This window comes from Montipora foliosa, chromosome 12 (assembly GCF_036669935.1).
Source record: "Montipora foliosa isolate CH-2021 chromosome 12, ASM3666993v2, whole genome shotgun sequence".
Lineage (NCBI taxonomy): Eukaryota > Metazoa > Cnidaria > Anthozoa > Scleractinia > Acroporidae > Montipora > Montipora foliosa.
In genome coordinates, this window is record NC_090880.1 from 42,134,679 (window position 1) to 42,157,178 (window position 22,500).

Here is a 22,500-nt window from a genome sequence, read left to right on the forward strand (position 1 = left end):
CTACTAATTACATGTTAGAAAACCATGAACACATCGCAATGTGCAGTCACATACCGGTAGTAATGGAAAACACCTCAACTGCCATCTGTATTTAACTTAGGCAGGGGCAGCCGGATGTAAGTGATGAAAACTATTACTAGTTTTTAATTTAGGTACGAGGTATAAACTTGATCGCCTAAACTTCGGAAAGGAATTTCTTGCTGTGAGGTAAAGCAGGCGTTTATGGATATTATGGTTAGAGGTGGTCAAATACGACGCCCCTTTAACATGAAAAAACTGAACAGAGTTTAAACCTTGAAAACGCCTGTCTCAACGAATTTCTTTGATGTAACAGCTTTTGAGAGAAGACTCTAAAAGATTCCCAAAACAGTTTATATAAAGAGTAAAAATGTGTTTCCCGGCGTCTGTCTCTTTTGCAGCATTTCGTCAGTGAAAACGGGTACACACTACTCGTGCTGAGCAGTAGATACACAATTATTGAAATCTAGATTGAGGACTGAGACAACGTTAACATGGGGACCTACCACAAGGTCGACGGGACAAAAAACGTCGCCATGGTTAAGGGGCACGCAACACGCGCAAAAAAAAAACCCTGTCCAATATTAGTCGGGACAATGTTGGATTGATTGCGTCCGGGTCTCTACGGTCTCTATCTCTTATCTAGGAAACACTATTCATTCTATACGAATACGCTAATAAATATGTAACAAATACTTACATAGGATCCATACTTTTTTTGACGAGGTTCTTGCAGTTTCAATTCCTTGTACAAACTCGGGTCGCCATGAAGGAACCCAGGAAAGACTTATGTACAAAGGACCTCCTAACAATCGTGTGACGTCGAATATCCCTCGTGTGAATACTGTGACATTATTAACATTAACAGCATCGGATCCTAACACGTATCTGTGCATGGGAATGCTGTGCACTTCTACAACTTTTTTGTAAGTTACTGGAACAGCAAAGCGAAACTGAGACAAAAAGATCGGATAGCTTTCAGCCAGTTCATGGTTAGTCAGTAGTGCATGGCTTTAAACCTTTTTGTCAGGGAACTGAATGTAGTATCCATGAACTTTCAGTTGTTCTTCGGTTGCGTTAGGATAAAGAGCTTGATTAACCTTGTTTTCACCACCTATGGCTAAGGAAAGAAAGCTGCAGTGAAAGACTATTTTAAGTAACTTCTTATTGACCGAACAGGAGGGCTGTACTGGCCGTACTGGCCGCCGTCGTCAATGAGAACGCCACAAAACAAGAATATCATTGGTTAAAAGAGAACAAATAAAGGTGCTGCACGTGCGACACGCATTTTTTGTGGTACTCCGCACAACGACGACGTGAAATCAAAAAATTTTAGGTTTTCGCGACAACATGAGCGTAGAAATGCAAATCTTTCATTCTATATTTTTACTCTGAAACCGCTCATACCAATTTATTTTCATGATACTTCACCCACACTGACCCAGCACAGTCACAATTGAGTCTATTCTTAGAATACCCATTCCGTGATAATCAGTTTTCATGTCCCTGAAAAAAAAAACATGGGAGAAGAAGTCACGCGTGACATGGCTTCTTCTGATTGGTTAAAAATGCATGGCGGCTTTTTTCTTTGTTTGGCGCGCAAAGTGTATCTAAAAACAAAACCATTTGTGATCGTGCTGGGGCAAGGCCGCAAAGTGATAGATCAACACTCTTGTCTACTTCACTCTTGATAAGGGTACATCATATTTAAAAAGTCGGGGAGAATATTAAGTCTTGCAAATTCCTTTCGCCGCTGCTAAAGTGGCGCTCATAACTGCAATCATCATCTCAAGACTTAATATTATCTCCGTAGTTGAGATGTATGAGTTTCATGTATTCTGTCGGTACTTCATATATATCCATTTTTCGCAGGGTGTTACATAAGGGCTCTCGTTACTATAGATATGTGCATACCTAAGAATGTTGAAATACGTGGAAAACGGCTTTAACTTTATTCTACGTTCTCGATGGCTGAGGAAATGTTAAATGGATGTTCAACAAAGCATAAACGTTTTGATGGCCCGGGCAAAGGCTTAAACTGATTCGTTTCTCAACTCTTTTCAACCGTGTCGAAATATGTTCGATGAAAGTTGAATCGATGTTAATAATGATTTTTGTAGCGTTAAACGAGCTTTGATTAATCCGTTGGACATTTCTCTCGCAACCAAGAATGTTGAATGATCAGAAGTTAAAGCTGTTTGTCTCCCTGTTTCAACATCCGGGAACTTGCGTTCGCACTAATCGGTCTTTCAAAGAAGTATCCATAGTAACAACCATCGCCCTTAAAGTACAAATGTAGCAGATCTGACAAATCTATCAATCAGTGGACGTGTTTGATGAAACGCCAGATGATTTTCTAGAAGAATGGTAAGCGGTAATCGAGGATACATCCCCCAAGAAGAAAGCAATGGATTCAGAAAAGAGGAGAAAATCAAACTTAAATACAAAGCTACCGAAAGAAAAAGGCTCATCGATGAATTTGGAAAGCAAATCCTTTAGTGACATGTTTTTGACAAGGCTATAACAATTGTAAAGAAGGCAAATCGCCTTTCAGAAGTTGTAGAAGTGCTCGCGCATGCGCGCGAAGACCATGGATCATGAGACGAAATCCCAGGCCTGTGATGAAGGGATGTCTTCAAACTGTTTTCCATCCCAGCGTCCCGTTCTACATATTTCGTCATCATTTTACAACGTTATACAAAATGGAACGCATGCTAAACCAAATTGGGAAGCCGTTTAATCGGGTCTTAAATTTACGGTCGCTTTGATCGTAAGAAACAATTGAATACTTGAAGTGTACCTGCATAAGCAAATCGGTCTCCTTCTGAAGATTCACACGTGTAGAAGGTTGAATTGGTTCCTGTCGCCCTGGCCTTTATTTCGCTGTCATGAGAGGTCAATATACCCGGCACGGGTATTCCCAATGGGAAGTTGGTCATGACATAACCAAGGGATATATCGCTCTGCTTTCGAGTGGCAGTGAGTCCATAGTTTTGCTTATCCAAATATCTCATGACAAATTTGGGAAGTGGGTCCGTAACAAATTTCGCAATCATCAGTACAGATGTATTAAGACTGGTATTGAAGCAGGAGGTCGAATCTGGACACAAAAGGCTGTCAATGAAAGGCTTGACAGCATACTGCAGCTGCTGAGTTTTGATGTATATATTAAGATTAATTACAAGACCACATTCTATAGATATGTTGCGTGTATTTCTATCCGTACATTTTGTGAGAAGGCTTGGATTTGAAAACGGTCCAAACTTCGAAGCATTCATCAAGGCCCCGTACAGACCTCGCATTTGTGTCACAGAGAAATTTCTATGCAGTGATGACGGATAGTTTGCTCTCACCCAAGAACCAAAGGCAGGGTTGGACGAGCCGTATACGAGTTCCAATTCGCTGTGCGCTTGTCCCATTTTCATATATGTGGAATTCTCGCTTTCTGTTTGGTTACCAGTCAATTGCTTAAACAGGAACTTCAATGCAAGCGGTATCAGTGCAGTGCTGAAATCCTTCGATGATCCAAATTTTTTCATTAGCCCAAGGTAGGCTGAGTTTAAGACAGTGACCTGAAGAGAATGGGAAAGCGACTATTGTTACAAAGTAGAGACAAATAAGAATACAACTAAAGACGTGCATGTCTAGACAAACAAAGAGTTGTAAGCATGCAATACAAATTACTGTACATCCAGGGCCTCTCTCAGCAAAGTTTAACATTTCACAGCGTAATAACCGTTACTAATAAGTCACAATAGCGATATTTCATGTTTACAAACATTGACGTCACGTTTCTTTTGATATTCAAATTTGCCAACCACGGAACAAAAGAAGTCATTGTTTCAACAGCCAATTAGGTTGTGGTTGGCATATTAATAACAATGGGTGACGTCAGGAGAAACATCGCTATAGAGCGAGTTTCAGTCTAGTATCGTAAAACTAAAACAAAGTAATTCCTTTGAAACAGACCAAAAAGGACGGAGACAATCCAGTAAACTAATCAAAACTCGAAGTAATTACACGTATCCGACAGAAAGCGCGGGAAAATAGGCACGACCGAGCCACGCTTGGTTTTGGTTTCACATCTGATTGGTTGAAAAAGTGGCGCGAGAACTTTAAACCAATCACTGAGTAAAGTAATGCAAAACCAAAGCAATTCGATAATTAATTTCGACACTGGTTATGGGCATCTGTTTCTTTAGATAAAGCGAACATTTCTCGACTCAAGTTCTGACGGTTTGCGGACATTTACTAAGTCACAATCTCCCCTCTCTCACACACAGGATACTTACCGATTTGTCATGTCGATATCTACGCTGTTTTTTAGTGAAAGGGACAAATTTTCGGATGAGCAGTGAGCGCGCGGAGGGAGGGGGGAACAAGCCTACAAAATAGCTGCATAGATGAAGTGATTTCCAGGTGACATAAATTATGGTTTATATTATGTTGTTGACTATCACAAGGAGGGAGGGGGAGTCACGGGCACCCCAGGACCCCTCTGGCTACGCCCCTGGAACGTCCAGGCTGAGATTATCCAAAATTTAAAGAACACGCTAATGACAAACCCATGCTGAGAGTCAGTTTAGAAGAACGTCGTCTTTATTTTGCTCTTTTGTTTTCCATTGTTTTGGTTTTTGTGAGAATTAGGTAACAGAAATTTAAAACTGTAGTCTAACAGGACAATTAACTCAAATACTTAAGGACGTTTTTTTGACATAAACAATGTGGTTATCTTCTTGCATGATAGACTGAAGAACAATAGGCCACATTTCCGAGTTGCTGTTTGCCTCTGGTTCAAAATGAGTCTTGGTGCTCAACCATTCAAATGATAATACGTGTATTTTTTTCCTAAAAATACACCTCTCATTTCCATTCAAGTGGTTGCGCACCAGGACTCGCTTTGAAACTGAGGCAAATAGCAACTCGGAAATGGGCTAATTGTATTCAATTTGTAGTCGAACCTAGTATACCACACAACTTTATCAACATGTTAATAACATGCTTTTTCTCATGAACCCCATGAAACAGTGAGATTTCGAAATAAACTATAACGGTCAATTCAGAGCAACTGAGGAATTGACGATAAAAGCAACAGCTTTTCAAGTGGGAAAAAGCCTTTCGAGAACAAGGGAGAGGTTCGCTGCAATACCAGGCATAGCTCATTCAAGAGCAAATCAAAGCAACCCAAAGCCGATCCGGTTCGCAGTTTGGTACAGGATATTCTGGGACCTGTTGTTGACAAACTGATGAAATGGTATATGAAATGAATCATATATGAACTGCGGATATAAAATCAAGTGAAGCTATGATCTTCGCAGTTATGAACGCAATTTATACAATTGCGTAGAGAAGCCTGAAAAATTCAGGACTTCAACGGGGTTTGAACCCGTGACCTCGCGATTCCGGTGCGACGCTCTCACCAACTGAGCTACGAAGCCACTGACGTTGGGAGCTGGTCATTTGTGGGTTCTCCCAACGTCAGTGGCTTCATAGCTCAGTTGGTTAGAGCGTCGCACCGGAATGGCGAGGTCACGGGTTCAAACCCCGTTGAAGTCCTGAATTTTTCAGGCTTCTCTACGCAATTGTATAAATTGCGTTCATAACTGCGAAGATCATAGCTTCACTTGTTGACAAACTAAGTAACAAACCTGGTCATGCTTAGAGCATTTCGGACATTCCGCTTTTGTCAGTGTCTTGTTGAATGTGATTTGATCAAACGACGTACTGGTCACCTTTCCATTTTCGAATTTGACTCCCACTTGTTTTGCCTTTGTGGTGTAAACATATGGGCCTGTTTCTTTCAACTGAAATTATTTCAAAGGATTACTAGTCAGATACGCAACAGAAGCGACATATCAGAAGCAGGCAGCCTATAGTTAAATCAACTAAGTCAAATTTATTTACGTCCTAAGACAAAAAAGAGTAAGTAAGGCCCGATTCAGACGCCGCACTTTTCATGAGCCGAACATAATACATTGAATTAATTACAATAAGTACATGAAAAGTTCGGCGTCTGATTAAATTAAGAACGGCTATTTTAATTTGGAACGGCTCAGCCGTTGTTTTGGCCTGGCGTAGCCGGGAATTTCGGCTTTAGCACGGCTGCGAACCGGCTTTGATTTAGACGTCGAACTTTTCATGTGCCGAACCGTTTAAGTCACAAACCATGTTGTGCCTTCTACATAAAAACCGCTGGCAAAATATATTGTTTTTTTGGAAATGGATTAGGAACGGCTGTGGATCGGCCAATTAAGTACGACGTCTGAATCAACGGGGGTACTTTCTTAATTTATGTCGGCTAATGAAAAGTATGGCGTCTGAGTCGGGCCTAAGTTATGCAAATATTGATCATATGTGCACAGTTGACCAAAGTTGTCGAAGCTTTCGTCTTCCTTACTGTTCAACTGATGCAGAGAAGTCCAAGGTATTAATGTTTAACAATTATTCGCCGATGGCGAGTTGAATATCAATGAATAAAGACCGAGACACAGTCGAGGTTTTTATTCACCAGTATGTTCACCGAGCCTGAGGTGAATAATCATTTTATTATAATTACATAGGTGATTACACAACTAATTTCTTCGTCTGTTCCCTCGACAAAACGGCTTGCGGCCATTTTGAAAACAAAAAAACTGGTTAGAGTATTTTCCCGTGTAATAATCACCTCAAGAGCAGCCAATCAGCGCAGACAATTTTCAATAATCACCTATGTAATTTACACCAGAAGCTCATGACCTTGAAGCTTTTAACTCTGGTTCAGAGCTGGCTTTTTCGAGTTTAAAAACTTGGTTATTTGTATGTAACTTTCCCGCGCGTGTAGCTTCGCTTCGATCTTATTTCTGTCCATATATGAGCATAAAATCCCCAGCTTTGTTCCAAGAAAAAGAGTTTCAAGTTACCCACTTCAAGGTCACGTGCTTCTGATTATACTAATAAACAATAACGGATATAAATTTTATACATTAATAAACCTGACATGTAAACACTACTTATAATTAATCAAGAAAGAAAATAAGAAGCTAGAGGAAGCGTGGAATGAGCTAGCCATCCGTCTATTGTTGATTTTACCAAAGAAACGTGGAGTTGTTTCTTTCGAAGTGAAAAGTTGTTAAGAACTTCAAATCTTTTGGAATCATGTACCAATCTTGAGCCGCCTTATATATTCAGTTAGTGATAAAGCTTCATGAACTCTTTCAGCCGAATAAATTTTTCTTTCTGGACAAATTAATAAGTCCTTATTTCGGCTTTATTCATATCAAAAAGTTAAGAAGAATTGTCGTATTAAACGGAAAATTCTCGCATGTTGTTATGGAATAATCTTTTCTCCACTTTGCACGCACAACAAACCTTCTTACAGTAAAATACACGATTTAAGCCGCTGTTACACGTTGAAACTTTTAGCTGAAAATCGTGTGCAAAGGCGCTGCGAAACAAGTTTCAGGAGGCACTGCACCGTGTAACACGGTAGGTTTCGTAAAACGTTTTTGAACTTCCGTTGCATGACAAGTTTCACGAATAGTAGAACCACTTTCTAATTCTGCAACGGTCGCAGCAATCGCAGAGGTGATAACTGCCAGGCGTTTCACTGCGTAACACCACTTCGTGAAATTCGTCTACGCTACGCTGCATAAGCCAATCATCAGAAACCGGCTAAGGCCATGTAAACAACATTTCGAGACCAGTTTCAACGTTCCCGAACGAGTTTCGACCTTTCTATGTTACAAGCCGGGGCAACGCCTACTGGCACTTTTTTTTGCAGCGCCGTTGCACACAAGTTTCAGCTAAAAGTTTCAACGTGTAACAGCGGTTTTAGAAAAGGAGCTATGAGGGCCTAGTTGCCGATTAACTTAATCCAGGATCATCGCAAACTTTGGTTTCATTTTTTCAACCAATGGGTGAAAGTTTCTTTCTTTCATTTCTTCTTTTTAAGATTGACTTCCTCTAATGTAAAATTTTGCCGAACATCAGCGTTCAACAACATTTGGAATATCACTCTTATTTTCAAGTTATTTATTTATTCATTGATCTATTGAATAAGAATACCGTGGGTTTTTGACTCCGATAAAGGAATGCATCCCTGTTTGTTATATTCCAGAAGTACACTTTAGTTGTAATTTCAGTCGGTCCTTCCTAAAGGAATCGAAAAACACAAAATCACCACATCAGGTATATGCTAAACCAAACCATACAAATTTGTTCAGATTAACAAATGTAGGGGTACATAAAATCAAGTACAAATTTATTTTAGGGGTGGCGAATGGTAAAATCCGAGACTCGCCGAGACGCCGAGATCCTAGTTAAAAATCCGAGCCCGAGACTCCTTGGCAAAAAGTTTCGAGATTCAAAAAGGGTAAAAACAAACCACGCAAAAACGAGACTTCGAAACTTATCAAAAACGCTTTCGAGATTTCGAGATCCGGTTAAAATTTTCCGAGACCCACGTTTTTCGAGGTACCATTCGCCACCCCTAAATTTAGATATACATGATTTTTAAAGGGACTTTATTTGAAGGGACAATGTCAAGCCATTTCAATCAAACTTCTAAACACTAAAATACGTCTTTGCATCAATCAAGACCATAAAAAAAGATAATGGTGTGGTTTTGTTGCCAATAACCATTGAAGTGCACTGCAGCCATTCTTTTTTATTATCATTTGATGGATTTTTTCCTTCCTTTTTATTGGCCGAGAGCCCACCACGTGACCTGCAAATTAATGTCTATAAATAAGTGTTTGGCTGCAAATAATATTCTGCTCCTTCTTAATTAAAACCACGCTCTTGAGTGAAAATGGTAGTTCGCTTTCCTGAGCGTTCAGAAAAAGATTTAAATGTTAGGAATTGTGAAAAATAAAGTTAACTCAGTCATCAAATGATAAAACAATTATTGAACTCGGTTATCGCAAAATATCGTGATTTGTCTGTGTCTTGCAGATCAATTATTTGCCTCAGTGTAAGGCTTCGGCAAATAACTGATCTGCTCGCCACTGACAAATCATGATATTTTGCTCAAGCTCGTCCAATAATTGTTTTCACATGACGTCACGGCTGCCATATTTGTGTTCCAAAACAACGAAATGGCGGCCATGATGGTGTACCAAACTAATCCTCCGGGAATTGAACTCTATCAGTTTATGCATATACTTTCCTTTGTTTCAGTAATCCAATATGGCTGCAGGTCACGTGAGTGAAAACGCTCTACACTAAAGTCCATGCAATGGCATTTTCACAAATCGAGCTGTTTTTAGACGAGTTCTTAAATAAGATTTGGCTTGCACGAGTGATCATTCTCAATGCCATGTGAAACAGTTTCTCATGCAAGGGTTGTGATTCGCTTGAAAGGTCTTGTTTCTCGGGAAAATCAATCAAAATATAACTCGTTCTGTAAAAACGCCGTTGCAAAAATACAATGAAGTTGTACTCTCCTAATCATGAGCTCCTGAGGAAATTCAGTTAACGCAAGCTGAATTCAATCCTATAGTACTTGTAGGATGATAATATGTAATAAATATAGAATATATGGGAAATGGGTACATAGAATATATGGAAATGGGTAGTTAGAGAGAGAGCCCATCAAGACAACCATGAAAAGGTATCGAGAATTGTGCCCAATCGAGTTAGCTTCATCTGCGAAATGCATTACCTTACGAGAACTTACCCATCTTTTATATCCGGGACTCTCTTTGTTATTTACACACACTTCTTCCTCTATGGCTTTCTGTATCATATTTGTCAACACTACTCCTAGAGTAATTCCTATCACTACCAACACAACGCCAATGATGATCGCAATAATCCCAGCGACTTTTTTGCTGCACATAGCAAGATCTGCTTTGCAACTGGTGACCTTCTTGGCACTATCCTAGCTCAAAGAGGATGCAACTAAAAGAAAGAAAAACATTGATACAGGCAGGGTAAATTCTCCAATTCTCCTGCCTATGTGTCTGTTTTTCTATATTAATAACTTGTTATGAATAATATCATTCGAAAGATTAAAATGATGCCTGAACTTTTTAGGAAAGGTGGCTCAATTTAGATTCATGTTCGAATCCATGACCTCTGCGACGCTGGTGCAATGCTCTACCAACTATGAAACCACACAGTTGAAGTACCTTCTTGCATGAAATTTTTGCGGGACTTTTATTTTGCGGATTGGGATTTTTTTTGGTTTGCGGGAACAACTTTTTGCGGCTCGGATTGACTGAAACTTCCACTGGGAACTAATTTTTGGAGTTTTCTTTTCTCTTCAACGTTTATTACTTTCCTTTGGTAAAAAAAAAAAAACAATCATCCCAAGCGGGTGGAAAAAATGTGGCATCCTGGAGACCTTTGAAAATGGTATCCCTCGGGATGACCCGTTCAAGCAAGTTTAACGTGACCTTTTGATTGACTGCTTTGAGTTGCTTTTTTGTGCCTCATAGACGTTTTGTTTGTAGCAAGCGATTGCTTTTTCTCAACTCAAATATTAAAATAAACGATCATTTTTACCCCATTGTATGATATAGTAACAAGTTGATTGAAGGACATTTTTAACTATATTAACGGGAGTAAATTTTTGCAGTTTTTAATTTTCCTGGTGTTTTTTTCTGCTGGAACTTATTTTTGCGGATCAAGCACTATCAGCAAAAAATAAACCCCGCAAAATAAAAGTGCTTCACGGTAGGTCAATTTGTTGGGCTCATGTGGTCCCGTGAAAGGACCAATAAAAGAAAGAAAAGAAATTTATTTCCCAGAGGAAATAGATAGATTTATGCTGAGTGTGACATGCTTAGTTATTTCCCATGTTGCGGTTTGGGCATTCCTGTCATCCGGGATTTTCTCTTGATCATTCACCATTTGTGCAAGCTAGGCGGAGGTTGATTCAACAGAGTCAAATCAATTTTCCCTCCCTTCTTTTACTCTCTTCTGGATGGCGGGTGTGCCCTCACCTTTGCTGGGCTCATGTCTTCTATATTTGGGTATTTCCTAGGTTTCCACGCTGAATATTTTTAATAAACGGCTTAGCCCATCAGGGCTTGGTCAAAATATCCGGATAATATGTGATATTATTTGTGTCCCAGCAGACGGAGCTCGCCCAGAGCAATGCTTTGCCAAGAATTTCATGAAGACTGTATGGAGCATGAAGCATAAATGTTTATTTGAAGTGATGTTCGCTCCTATAAGGGCAATTTAAGTAAATTTTTAGTTCCCGTTGAAGCCCCATGGCCATGGATTTTTGACTGACTGTATGTATGAGACAATTTCTTAAATTATCCTGATAAATGCAAGAATCACTTTAATCTTTCGTCCCTAACTCCCACTTCAAATAAATATTTCTTTTCTTCAATAGAGTGGTTTTCTATTGAGTGTCGAAAGTAATTATATAATTTATAATTACTTTGGTTTTGCATTACCTCACTCAGTGATTGGTTCAAAGTGCGCGTGCACATTTTCCCGCACTTTGTGCCGGCTTCGTGTAATTACTTCGAGTTTTGATTGGTTTACTGGATGGTCTCCGTACTTTTTGATTGGCCAAAGTAATTACTTTGGTTTTAATTTTACGACACTTATTTGAAAACCGCTAATCATATCATTCATTGTCGCTGGCCCGAGATGTCGTCTCCGCTTCAAGATTGGATTAAAAGGGAATGCAAGATGATTATTTTTCCTTTTTAACCAGTAATATTCTTGCTGTTGGCGTCTTAAATTCCCTTTAGGGAAGATATCTGTTTAAAAACATTGCTTTTGTTATTTAAATGTGCCAACCACAGGAACAAAAGACCCTTTGTTTCGACAGCCAATGGGAGTCAGGTTGGCACATTAATGACAATAAGTGACGTCAACGATATCTCCCTTATTATTGGTGCAAACTGTAAGACATGTTGGGTAATTTTTGTTGAATTCTCAAAAAATGTTTATGATATAGGCACTTTATTTGTCATGGGTATTTCTCAGAAAATCTACTTCAATAACTGTTTTACAAAACTTGTTGATGCTGATTCATTTAGTTGGATCATTCAGTTTGAACGTAAAAATAAATATGAGGTTATTTCCTTTCCTATTTGCCTGATGTAAAAGATGCATTTAAAAAGTGTCTTCGTAAATTCTTTATTGCACAACAATTGTTTTGTTCTGCTCTGGTAAAAATGTTTTTCCCTAACTAACTTGCCCACTTCTCACCACTATTAGTCATTTTCTGTCAAAAATGTGTTCATGCTAACGGAACAGGATACCAAACGACCGGATGTATGAGAATTTATCAGAATTACTTAAAGTGGTTTCCACAACGCTTTGAAAGATCGTTTAGTGATTTTGTAACTTCCATACAAAATATTTAGCTGATATGATGTTCTAGGACAACTTAGTTCAGGTCTGTAGAAATTTGAATTCTAGGTCGTGACGGGTCTGAAAAAAACCTTTACATTATGAAGTCGCCCTTTTTTCCCCAGAAAATTTTAAAGGACGTTCTCAACAAGAACACGATTGATATAATATATAAATCTGCAAATTTTGCATCCAACATCACAGTTGACTATTACTCAGCCCGGTAAAATACTTCTTCAATTTGGTTTCGAATTTTCTACGCATTTTTTCAGACTCGACTACTTTTCAGAAATATCTAGGAAATCTGTTCGGAAAAATGTCTAAAATCTTAGGGCGCCTCGAAAGTCTCTGTTCAAATATTCGAACATTCTAGCCCATCTTTCTTCCGAACAGATATTTGCTCCTTGGGTGTCCCTGACGGAAGCCAATGCTTCCGTTACTAACACTAAATGATGTTCGCAACTCAGTCTCTTTAGTTCGTTCAAAACGTTAAAAGCTCCACAGACTGCTGTGTAAGGCATAGTACTGTCTTTTCATATGACCATCAATATATTCTGTGAATGAAATACACCTGTATGTTGGCAATATGGTTTTAATCTCGTAGCCTTGGTGACTCTTGACCAAAACAAGAGACTGTTGTCAAAGTTACTACTCATATTTGGGCCAAATATGAGTAAATATGGGCCACGCTTCGAAAGCACTGATGAAACGATGATTGAGCAAAAAGTGTGAAAATCTCTGATGACAGGCAAATTTCCTCGCCCACCGTAACTGAACATATCTTAAACCTCAAAATCGGCCCCAATTACAAGTCAAAATATTGCGCCGTGCAGTATTTGAATTTTGCGATAATAGTTGTTGTTCCTAAATGTTCAAAAGAGTACGAGGATAGAATTACGCAAAATTTCATATATAAATTATTTAAACATAGCCTAAATTCTTGTTTTTCACGGTGTCTAAATGGCTGACACTTAGCTATAGAAACTGTCAACAATTTTAAGCTGCAAGCATTTAGTTGGAGATGCTTAAAGAACTAAAGCGACAAATATCTGAAAAAAATGGTAGAGAAAGCCTTTATGGAAAAGAAAGCCTTCCTAGTTCAGAGAAGAAATCAGTGAGAAACAGTAGCGATTTCGATTGGGATGAATGCTCGCTTCTTTAATTTCGCTCATTTTGCTTTTGTATAATCTTCTTTTTCTGCCATGTTTTCTCAAACCTTTCAGCTTAATGGCTCCCCACCGAGTTAAGTTGTTTTTGTCTCTCCGTTTTGAACTTTTCCCCCATGTTAAATGAATGCTGGGTTGGTTTGTCCTGGCTGACATATCATACTACAAACGCTCCTTTAGGCCTGTGAGCTTATGCCAAACCGAAAGATTCATTTTGTTTAAAGTAGAAAAAGCTGTAAGCAGATTTTTCTATAGAAAATCAAGCAAGCAGTAAACGGAACTGCAATGTGAGATCGCACTAAACGGGAAGCCTACCTCACTATCACCCCAAGGAACGGAAAAAAGGGCACACAATACCAGCTTCTGCGAACTTCTACCACATACAAGCAACTCCTCGCCCATCAACTTGACTTCAGGCAATTTTTGATGCGAAGATAAACGATATACTGTTAATTTCGAGTTCACTGCATGCCTGATATAAGCTAATGGCGCATCATCTTTTATTTGATCACCTGCGCTTTTGACAGCTTAATTGAAAGAAACTAACGTGCATTATTGAATAAGCAATAGAAAATTTCTTGTGCCTGAATCAAACGACGGGTAACTCAGTTACGATTAAGTTAGCAATGCTTCCTGTGTAGTCTACTGAAATTCGAAATGAGAGCAAACTTTTAATTAAGGCAAGGTATGATTCTTTCTTCGACAAGAAACGACCTTCGTCGACTTCCGCCCTTCTTAAACAATTCTTTTCGGGGTATCACTGTAATTAATACGTATTAGGAATGGTTATAAAGGCACGAAATCTTTTGCAGCGTTAACGTAAGCTTATGAACTATGCAGTTTCAAGTCATCAATTTTGTAGGCCACCCAAAGTTCCCAGTCGTGTTATTTGGAATCATTAATTAAGTAGCTCGCTCATTTCTCAGATTATAGAGCACACTTGTATCTGCAAACATAAGCCCGAGCCTGTACTTCAAAGCTAAGTAAATAAAGATAAGATGGCATGAAAATATAACCCTTGCTTCAAATCCAGTATAATTTTTCGGACTGTATACCTATCATATAATCAAACCTTGAATAGTTTCTGAGCAAAAAGTGACCTTGGAATTTTGAAACTGACTAACCCTCTCATTTAACGTGTGACCATGTTATATCTGTCCTGCAGCTTATAACGAAACGTTTGCTGATAAGATGATCTGCTTTGCCTTTTTTTTTTTTCAATATGTGATGATTAGAAGCGGGATTTTTGCATTTAAATTTTAAAAACAACGAAACAACGGCTCAGAAATAAAAATTGCAAATTTTAAGTTTTCCAATAACCGTCCTAGCTACCCATAGGTAAAAATTGATCAAAATATATCTTGCATGACACAAAAGTTATTAGGAAGGATCGCAACTAGAAAAAATATGAACTTGAAAGCAAGAAAACGCAATCTTGTGTGACAAAACGTGCCGCAGTGTTTCATCAGTGTTTACCTGCTTGTAAACAGGGCCTAAAAGCATTGCCACAAAAAGCGTGTCCCTCGTGAGTCCCAACAAAGTTTTAAATGCGATGGGAAGATATTAGCATACAAGAAATACCAGCCCTCATTACTCAGTATTCTTTATACAAGAATTCCAATGAGGAATATTTTAGCTTATGCAGGTGACCAAGTGACGTTTTATCGACGTTTTAATTAACAATTATTCGCCGAAGGCGAAGTGAGGTGAAAATTCACCGATAATCACCGAGCCTGAGGCGAATAATTGTTTTAGCATAAAAAGACAGGTGATTATTTCAACAAAGAGGGAAAAAAAAAAACATTTCAACGCGAAATCATCTTCACTTACAGTGGCAAAACGACTACTGGCAGCCATTTTGTCCGTCGAGGTGATCATCGGCTGATAATCCGAGATAGCGAGCCAATGAGAGCGCGCGATTTTGTATAATCACCTGTGTATTTATGCTAATAGGCTGTTAACGTTAGGGTCATGAATTAATAGTGAGTTTTTGAAAACAACCTGATGTATTTAAGGTGTAAGGAGCCAGTAGGAAGAATGGGAACCTAGTTGTTAGCAACTTGCGACTAGGACGACTTTATAGAGCCCGCAGCCTGTCCACCTGGACATATTGTTCATTCAGGTTCTAGCTAGATAAGCGACATAGCTCTCCAGTGAGTTCTAGTAGCTCAATGGCTAGAGCATACGACAGGTCTTATCGGTCGTCGGTTCGAAATCCTGTCTATAGTGTACCAGGACTCAGATTTTTCAGTTGCCTTTTTCCCCCGTCGCCAAGCAACCCGGCAATACAATCTACTTTGCTGAAGCAATTGCAAGAAAACGAGAGCTTTTGAAGATTATAATTCGAGTAAAGTTCTTAAGCCCTTTTCTGAGAGAAGAAGATTCAGCCCCTTGTAATGTAATGTGGACGACTTTGGTCAGTTCAAGGCGAGGAAACACTCGACTCCTCTATGCACCAATAGGGAGTTAAAGAAACGACGGCGCCTAAGATTACGACAACGCCCCAAAATAATAATTGCATCGGTTAAAGAGGAAAAAGAATCATGCTCGCACGCGCAGCACGCATTCTAACACATATTTTTGCGGTTCTCTGCGTACTGACAACGTTGTCGTATCAACTGGAGGCTTTGACGACAACATGAGAAAACAAATGCGAGCCTTTCATTCTCTATTTTTTTTCTTTTCCTCTGAAACGTGAACGGCTGATATTTTTTACAGGTCACAGGTCACAGGTCACGGGTCACAGGACACTGTTTTACTATCACAGAAAGTATCCTTAACATGCGTAAGGCTTATCTTAGGCCTAATTAGGACTAAACAAAAGTTTTTGGGCTTAAGGTTAGCTTTTATTGATGTTTAGGATACTTTCTGTTTTGGTAAGACAATGACCTGTGACTTGTAAAAAAAAACCAGCCGAAACGCGAAGCAACTCAACTCTCTTTGAATCGAAGAGAATTAAAATCAGTACTTCATGTACAAATTCACAAAACACGATCATTTCGTAACAGCTATGAACTAGTAAACCAACTTCCAAAAAGTCATTAAGCAACGACGAAGGCGACGGCAACGAAAACCTCATCTCAAAATATAAATTCACGTTGTTGTAATCACTTCGTAACTACTTCAGCCTTTTTAATATGACTAGGGTGTGGTAGTTCCTCAAAAATGACACTGGTCGGAACGGCTCATAATACCTCAAATTTGGTTATTTCACGTTGCTGTTTTGCTGACGACGGCAAAGAAAAGGACAAAAGAGAAGAGCGCAAGTGCAAGGCGTGCAAAGCTATTTGTTTTTGCCCACCAAATATGCAAATTTGCGACGTTCTGGTTGCCGTCTTCCTTGCCGTTGCTTAAGCTTCCTATTAAGGTTCTATGACGGCAAGGTTGACGAAAACGTCACCTCAAAATATCACCTTGCACTATTCGTAAGTCTGGTACGATTATTCCATCTCTCTCGCTTGGTACAATGAGGGCGAAGTACCCTAAAAATAAATTGGCACGAGCGGTTGTGTTATGTTGAGACCCGAAACATGGGGTCTTTTTAGTGAGGTTTCCAACCGTGAAATGAGCGGACTGTGCTGAAAATTCTTCACTTAGTAGTTTGATTTTCAGTCGCAGCAGTTATTGAAACGAAGCGAACCCAGAAATACTTGTTAAACAGACCAAACTGTAACAAGAGATTTAAATCAGCGACCACTCCTCCACCGACTCAAATTTACAGTTTTCCTTCGAATTTTCCCGTACCAGCTGCTTTGGTTTGTCGAGGTGATACCACAAGCAACATGGGAGTTTTTTAAGCAACAGTGGAAAGATTACCAAGTAGCAACTGCCGTAAATGCTAAGAATCAAGCACTTTGACTCCCCACGCTCAATCTATATTTACTGAATTTTGGCAGCGAAGACGTTACGATTGATTCAGCATTGCAATCGCTAGAGAAGTTATTTCATTCCTAAGAGGAACGTGGTTTGTGAGAGGTACGTGTTTAATTCTTGTTTTCAAACGCCTGGAGAAACAGTTGACAGCTATGTCATGATCAATAGACTGAGAAAGCTTGCGTTGTCATGTGCATATGCATTTGGAACATTGACTGAAGAAATTATCCGTACGGACTAGTCATGGGAATTCAAGATAAAGGCACAAAAGCTAGATTGCTGAGAAAAAAAAAATTGCTAGCTTCTAGATAAAGCTTTTGATTTGTGAAAATCAAGTGAGATAACTAACAAACAGCTGAAGCCGTTACAGCCTTCTGAGAAAGTTTAACAGTGAAATGCTGCACTTGGTGAATGTGAAACCAAAACCAAAATCTAGCAAGAAACCAAGTAAACCTCAAAATCAGAAGACATCACCAAATCCTCCGGCTAGAAATTGGAAATGTAGGTTTTGCGGTCAGTAGAGTATGATTCTGAAGAATAGAAGAGATCACTACAGTCAAAGGGTGTGGCAAACAGTTGCTGTTCAGTATTTCATTCGTAGTAGAAGGAAAGTACACAGAGCAGCTCACATGTCAATTAGACACAGGTACTACTTGCAGTGGGATTAGCTTCAGAGATTTTAGAAACTTGTTACAGGATGGGAATCAACCCCCGAACAAGTCTAATGTCCAGTTAAAGTTGTTTGATGGCACCTTAATGCAGCATGTTGGCGAGACCACTCTCACAGTTGATGGAAGTGGCAAGCTTCACGGACTCAGTTTTCAAGTGGTAAAGAGCTTTTGAGCAGTTAGGACTTCTCAAATTAGAGCTAGCTCCTGTAGAGTCCATTCATGTCCTACAGAGCGGTAACCTGACCAAGCAGTATATTCTGTCACACTATACAAAAGATGTCCTTGAAGGTCTAGGCCATCTTGGGAATACACCCATTATCACTGATCCTAGAGTCAAGCCATTACACTGACATATCTAATGTCCAGTACCGGTTGCCCTGAGAGACAAAGTTAAGGCCAAGCTTGATGATCGAGAGAGAAAAGGAAGTGGAGAAAGTCCTGGAACCAAACGAATGAATAAGCAGCGTGGTAGTGGTAACAGCCCCTGACAAGGTCACAATATCTTTCTTGATCCTAAATTTCTTAACAAGGCAGTTATCCGCTCAATGGATCATTAAAAAATGCCCACTCTAGAGGATCTTCTGCCTAAACTTGGTAAGGCCAAAGTTTTTAGTACTGTAGATACCAAAGATGGATTTTAACAAGCTGAATAAGACGAAGGCAGTCTTAAAACGACCTTTTGGACTTCGTTTGGTCACTGCATGTACCCAAGTTTGCCCGGGTTGCAGTCGTTAGAGATTGCACACTAGTGATAGGATATGGAGAGAATGATATTCAAGCAAACAAAAATCATGATGCGAATCTTGGCTCCTAGAGCAAGCGCGCAGGCAGGTAAGGTCAATGTCCACAGAAGCAAGTAAACAGAAGCAAAATGAATCTCAGAAAGTCGCAAGTCAGGTTTATGGGGACACTTGATCACCAAGGATCTAGGATGGGTTAAAGCCTGATCGCGACAAGGTAAAAGCCGTTCAGGAGATGCCGAAGCAGGAATCAAAGAAATTATTTATCGAAGTTTCCACCAAGATTATCTGAAGTTGCTTAGCCATTGAGATAAATGACCAAGACAGAAGCAAAGTTTGTTTGGTCCAAGCAGCATGAGTCAGCCTTCCAGGAAAAGCGAGAGCTAGTAGTCCAGCATCCTGTACGTGCACGAATATTATGACCTGCACAAGGAAATAACGGTCCAATGCGATGCGAGTGAGTATGGATTAGGAGCAGCGTTACTTCAAAATGGCCAACCAGTCGAAAAGTGCCACATTTGTGCCGAGTTTCATACCAGGAATTCTCGTTAGCCGATGCAATTAATGCTAGGATCGCAGAACCAAGACCAGAGTAGCCACCGAATTCAGGGTTCATTGTAGATAGAAAGGATTATCATCACACAGTCGTCGATTACAACTCGGATTTTGTTGAAGTGAGTGAGCTTGAGGACACCACAGCACAAATCATTTAAGTACGGAAAGAACATTTCAGCAGACAAAATGTTCCAGACACGGTTGTTTCATATAATGGTCCTCAATTCATCAATCAAGAATTTCACGAGATTTAAGTCATCTGGAATTAAACCATGTTACTTCGGCTAAAACTAATGGAAAAGTGAAATCCTTAGTCAAGGTTGTGAAACAGTTGTTCAAGAACACCGCCCGCGACGGTAAAGACCCTCAGTTAGCCCTGTTAAATTACAGAAACACATCGTCAAAAGGGGTAGATGCAACACCAGCTCAGAGACTCATGTCCCGCAGGACCTTGAACCCGCACTGTCAATTCTACTCCTTCCTGAAGTCGTTCAAAATTCTGTAGAGAAGCTGAAGTAGAAAAGAAAGTAGACGCTCCAGGAGCGTACACTGGGTTGCCTGTGGTATGTATTACACAAAAACAGAAGGCACTGAGTTGGGTGGTATTGTACTGCAGCGTTCCAGTTGTTGCTGTTGTTGTTGTTGTTGTTTTGTTTTTTTTCAAGTGGAGGGTCATGAAGACCATTTGAGGGGTCACCCAGACGTCGTGCCAGCAGAGGACCTTTGGCTCAGACGTTTAATTATTTTGTAATGCCCCGTCCCATTTTGAGGTCTTTCATTTTTCTTTAAGCTTTGGTAATAAATTCAGTTTAATGATAAAAAAACACGTTCTTGAGTAAAACTAACTCGTCTCTTCTTAAATAGTCTGCAAAAAAACTAACTGCAAATTTCTCTGACGGACGTTTTCCTGCGCATGGTATGCGTTTATTGCACACTCTAAGGAAGGACTGAAGATCTTGTTTCCGCTTCATAATTCCTCTTCTTTTAATCTAATGCTGGGTCAAAAATATTTTGGCTTTATGTTTGCACCAAAAAGTACTGTAAAAGCTGGGAATCGAATTTTCATTGAAAGATTAATGACAATCGATCTTAAAAACACTAAAATTTCGGCAGTCTCTGACTTCTATGAATCAAGGTGACGATCATGATGTTCTTCCAAAGGGAATAAATTGATGACGTGTAAGCAAACATAAAGGTGCTCGTGATCACCTTGTGTCAACTGAAGGAACCACGGGAAAGAATGTTAATCGTTCGCCGTTTTCACAGTAAAATAACGTACTTTTTAGCCAAGAAAGTTCAGTCTTTGGGTTTTTAATTTTGTTGTAAGAGTTAACTGAATATTTACATTTCATCTGTCGGGTCAGGAAGCCTTCTTTGTCGGGTTTCTGGGAAACGTATCTATTCGGACTTCAGGGTGAGCTATTTACACAATCATGAGATCGCGTTTTGTGTATTTGTACATGAAGTACTGATTAAATGAGTTGAGTTGCTTCACGTTGTTTTAAGGACGTACCACCTATTGTTATTGCGCATTTGTTCTGCGCATCACTCAATCATTTTGTCACGCGCTAATTTTATAGTTTTCAAGTTTAATTTTTTTCATCGAAATGCCACGAGGAATTTATTTGGTTGCAGTGTGAAACACATGTCCCTTGCAGCAAAAGAACAACGGAACGAAATCGTAATGGAACAATTTTCACAACGACATATTGGAAAAGCTAGAAACAATGATCGATCGGATCAAGAAATTAAAGTTGACTGTGCAGAAGAATTAATAAATTCAATAGAGCCATCTTTGAGTCCACCACAATGAAACAGGGCTATAAAGTGGTAAAGTGTTGATATCACAAAAACTAAAGTTACGAAATTACGGGATTTACCGAGATATTCTGAAAGTGCATGATGAAGAATGGCCACTTGCCAAAAATAAGCATCTTATTGCAATTTGGGGGTGTGATATTGGCCCTTTCATGCTTCAGTTACTCCATACAGATCCATGTTTGTCTTTGTTCTAAATTCTTAACCGTTCTTCATCGTGTACTTTCTGAAGATCTTATCAATAATTATTATTTTAAGCAAAGCTATGATCCTCGCAGTTATGAACGCAATCTTAGCAATTGCGTAGAGAAGCCTGAAAAATCAGGACATCAACGGGATTTCAATCCGTGACCTCGCGATACCGATGCGACCCTCTAAGCAACTGAGCTATGAAGCCAATGACGTTGGGAGCTGGTCATTTGTGGGTTCTAATTTTCCCATGAGGAAACACTTTAACAATCGTCCCGAGATTTCACTTTCCTCTTGGACTGTCTGTAGACATGAAGATAAAAATATCTCCGACCTTCAGGTTAACTTCGTTCTTGCGCCACTTCTTCCTAGGACTCAGATTCGGAATCCTCTCCAGCAACCACCTGTGCCAAAAATGACGGACGAGTTATTGGACACGACGCCATCTCTTTCTTGGATTGAACGTTCCAGTGTCAACACTATGGTCAGGTGCAAATCTACCTCCCATTTGACCACGTAAGAAATGATTCGGTGTGAGACGGATCAGATTAGTAGGGTCGCTACACTGTTAGGTTAATGGTCTGGAGTTGATTAAACCTTCTGCTCCCATTATTGCGCTCAGACGTTCCTCTGGTTGCTAAGCAAGTGAATAGGTAGTAATGAAAGAGCCACCAAAATCAACCGACACTTGGCTAAAGGCTCATAGCGACATCTGAGTCCTCAGTAATAGTAAAGGAGCCATAACCTGCTAGGCGGGGGCAGCTTTCTTTCTCCTACACTGGATAAATTCTCCTTCTCATTCTTTAATCGCCTCCCTCGCTGAAGTTATCCAGTAGAAGGCTGAAAGTTTTACTAAGACCTGATTTGTTCCCCCATGATGATTCTGCTCATGCGCATGCTTGATTAACAATTTCGTAACCCAGTGGGTACGTGGAAGTATGACTGGCTAGCGTGTCTCCCATGTCAAGACCTCTGCATAGCGCAGTCTTTCGTCGCATCGAAGAACTCCATCTTCATCTTAAACAGGTTTCAGTGGCTGCAGTTTGCTTCCACTTGGAAGTGCTCCTCCAGCACACACACTGCTCGGATTTCTTCACTGAATACGTCTTGCTGAGCTTGCCTGATAAACTGTGTCCCTGCAGAAGTGACTTCACCAGGCTGGAGCGTGTC

The 22,500-nt window shown here is 39.7% G+C and overlaps 2 protein-coding genes across 2 annotated transcripts in view; both read right to left on the reverse strand.

The window, feature by feature from the left end:
- LOC137979437 (sensory neuron membrane protein 2-like) overlaps positions 1-13,935 on the reverse strand; it is a 36,853-nt gene extending 22,918 nt beyond the window's left edge. The window contains exon 1 of the mRNA XM_068826696.1: positions 13,800-13,935. The gene's annotated coding sequence lies outside the window, so the exon portion shown is untranslated. The remainder of the gene's footprint in view (positions 1-13,799) is intronic.
- On the reverse strand, positions 1,032-15,019 carry LOC137981190 (uncharacterized). The gene is made up of 6 exons (XM_068828524.1): positions 14,961-15,019; positions 9,674-9,897; positions 8,062-8,148; positions 5,667-5,822; positions 2,819-3,590; positions 1,032-1,138 (listed from the first exon to the last, which is right to left on the reverse strand). The coding sequence occupies exons 2-6, from the start codon at positions 9,833-9,835 to the stop codon at positions 1,032-1,034; spliced, it is 1,284 nt and encodes a 427-aa protein (XP_068684625.1). The 5' UTR covers positions 9,836-9,897; positions 14,961-15,019.
- Between the last annotated feature and the right edge of the window lie 7,481 nt (positions 15,020-22,500).

Coding starts and splice junctions, on each gene's coding strand:
- LOC137981190 (XM_068828524.1), bottom strand. CDS start 9,835: ATGTGCAGCAAAAAAGTCGCTGGGATTATTGCGATCATCATTGGCGTT. Junction 8,149..9,673: donor GTCCCGGATATAAAAGATGG/GTAAGTTCTCGT, acceptor CGATTCCTTTAG/GAAGGACCGACTGAAATTAC. Junction 3,591..5,666: donor AATGCTCTAAGCATGACCAG/GTTTGTTACTTA, acceptor CATTCTCTTCAG/GTCACTGTCTTAAACTCAGC.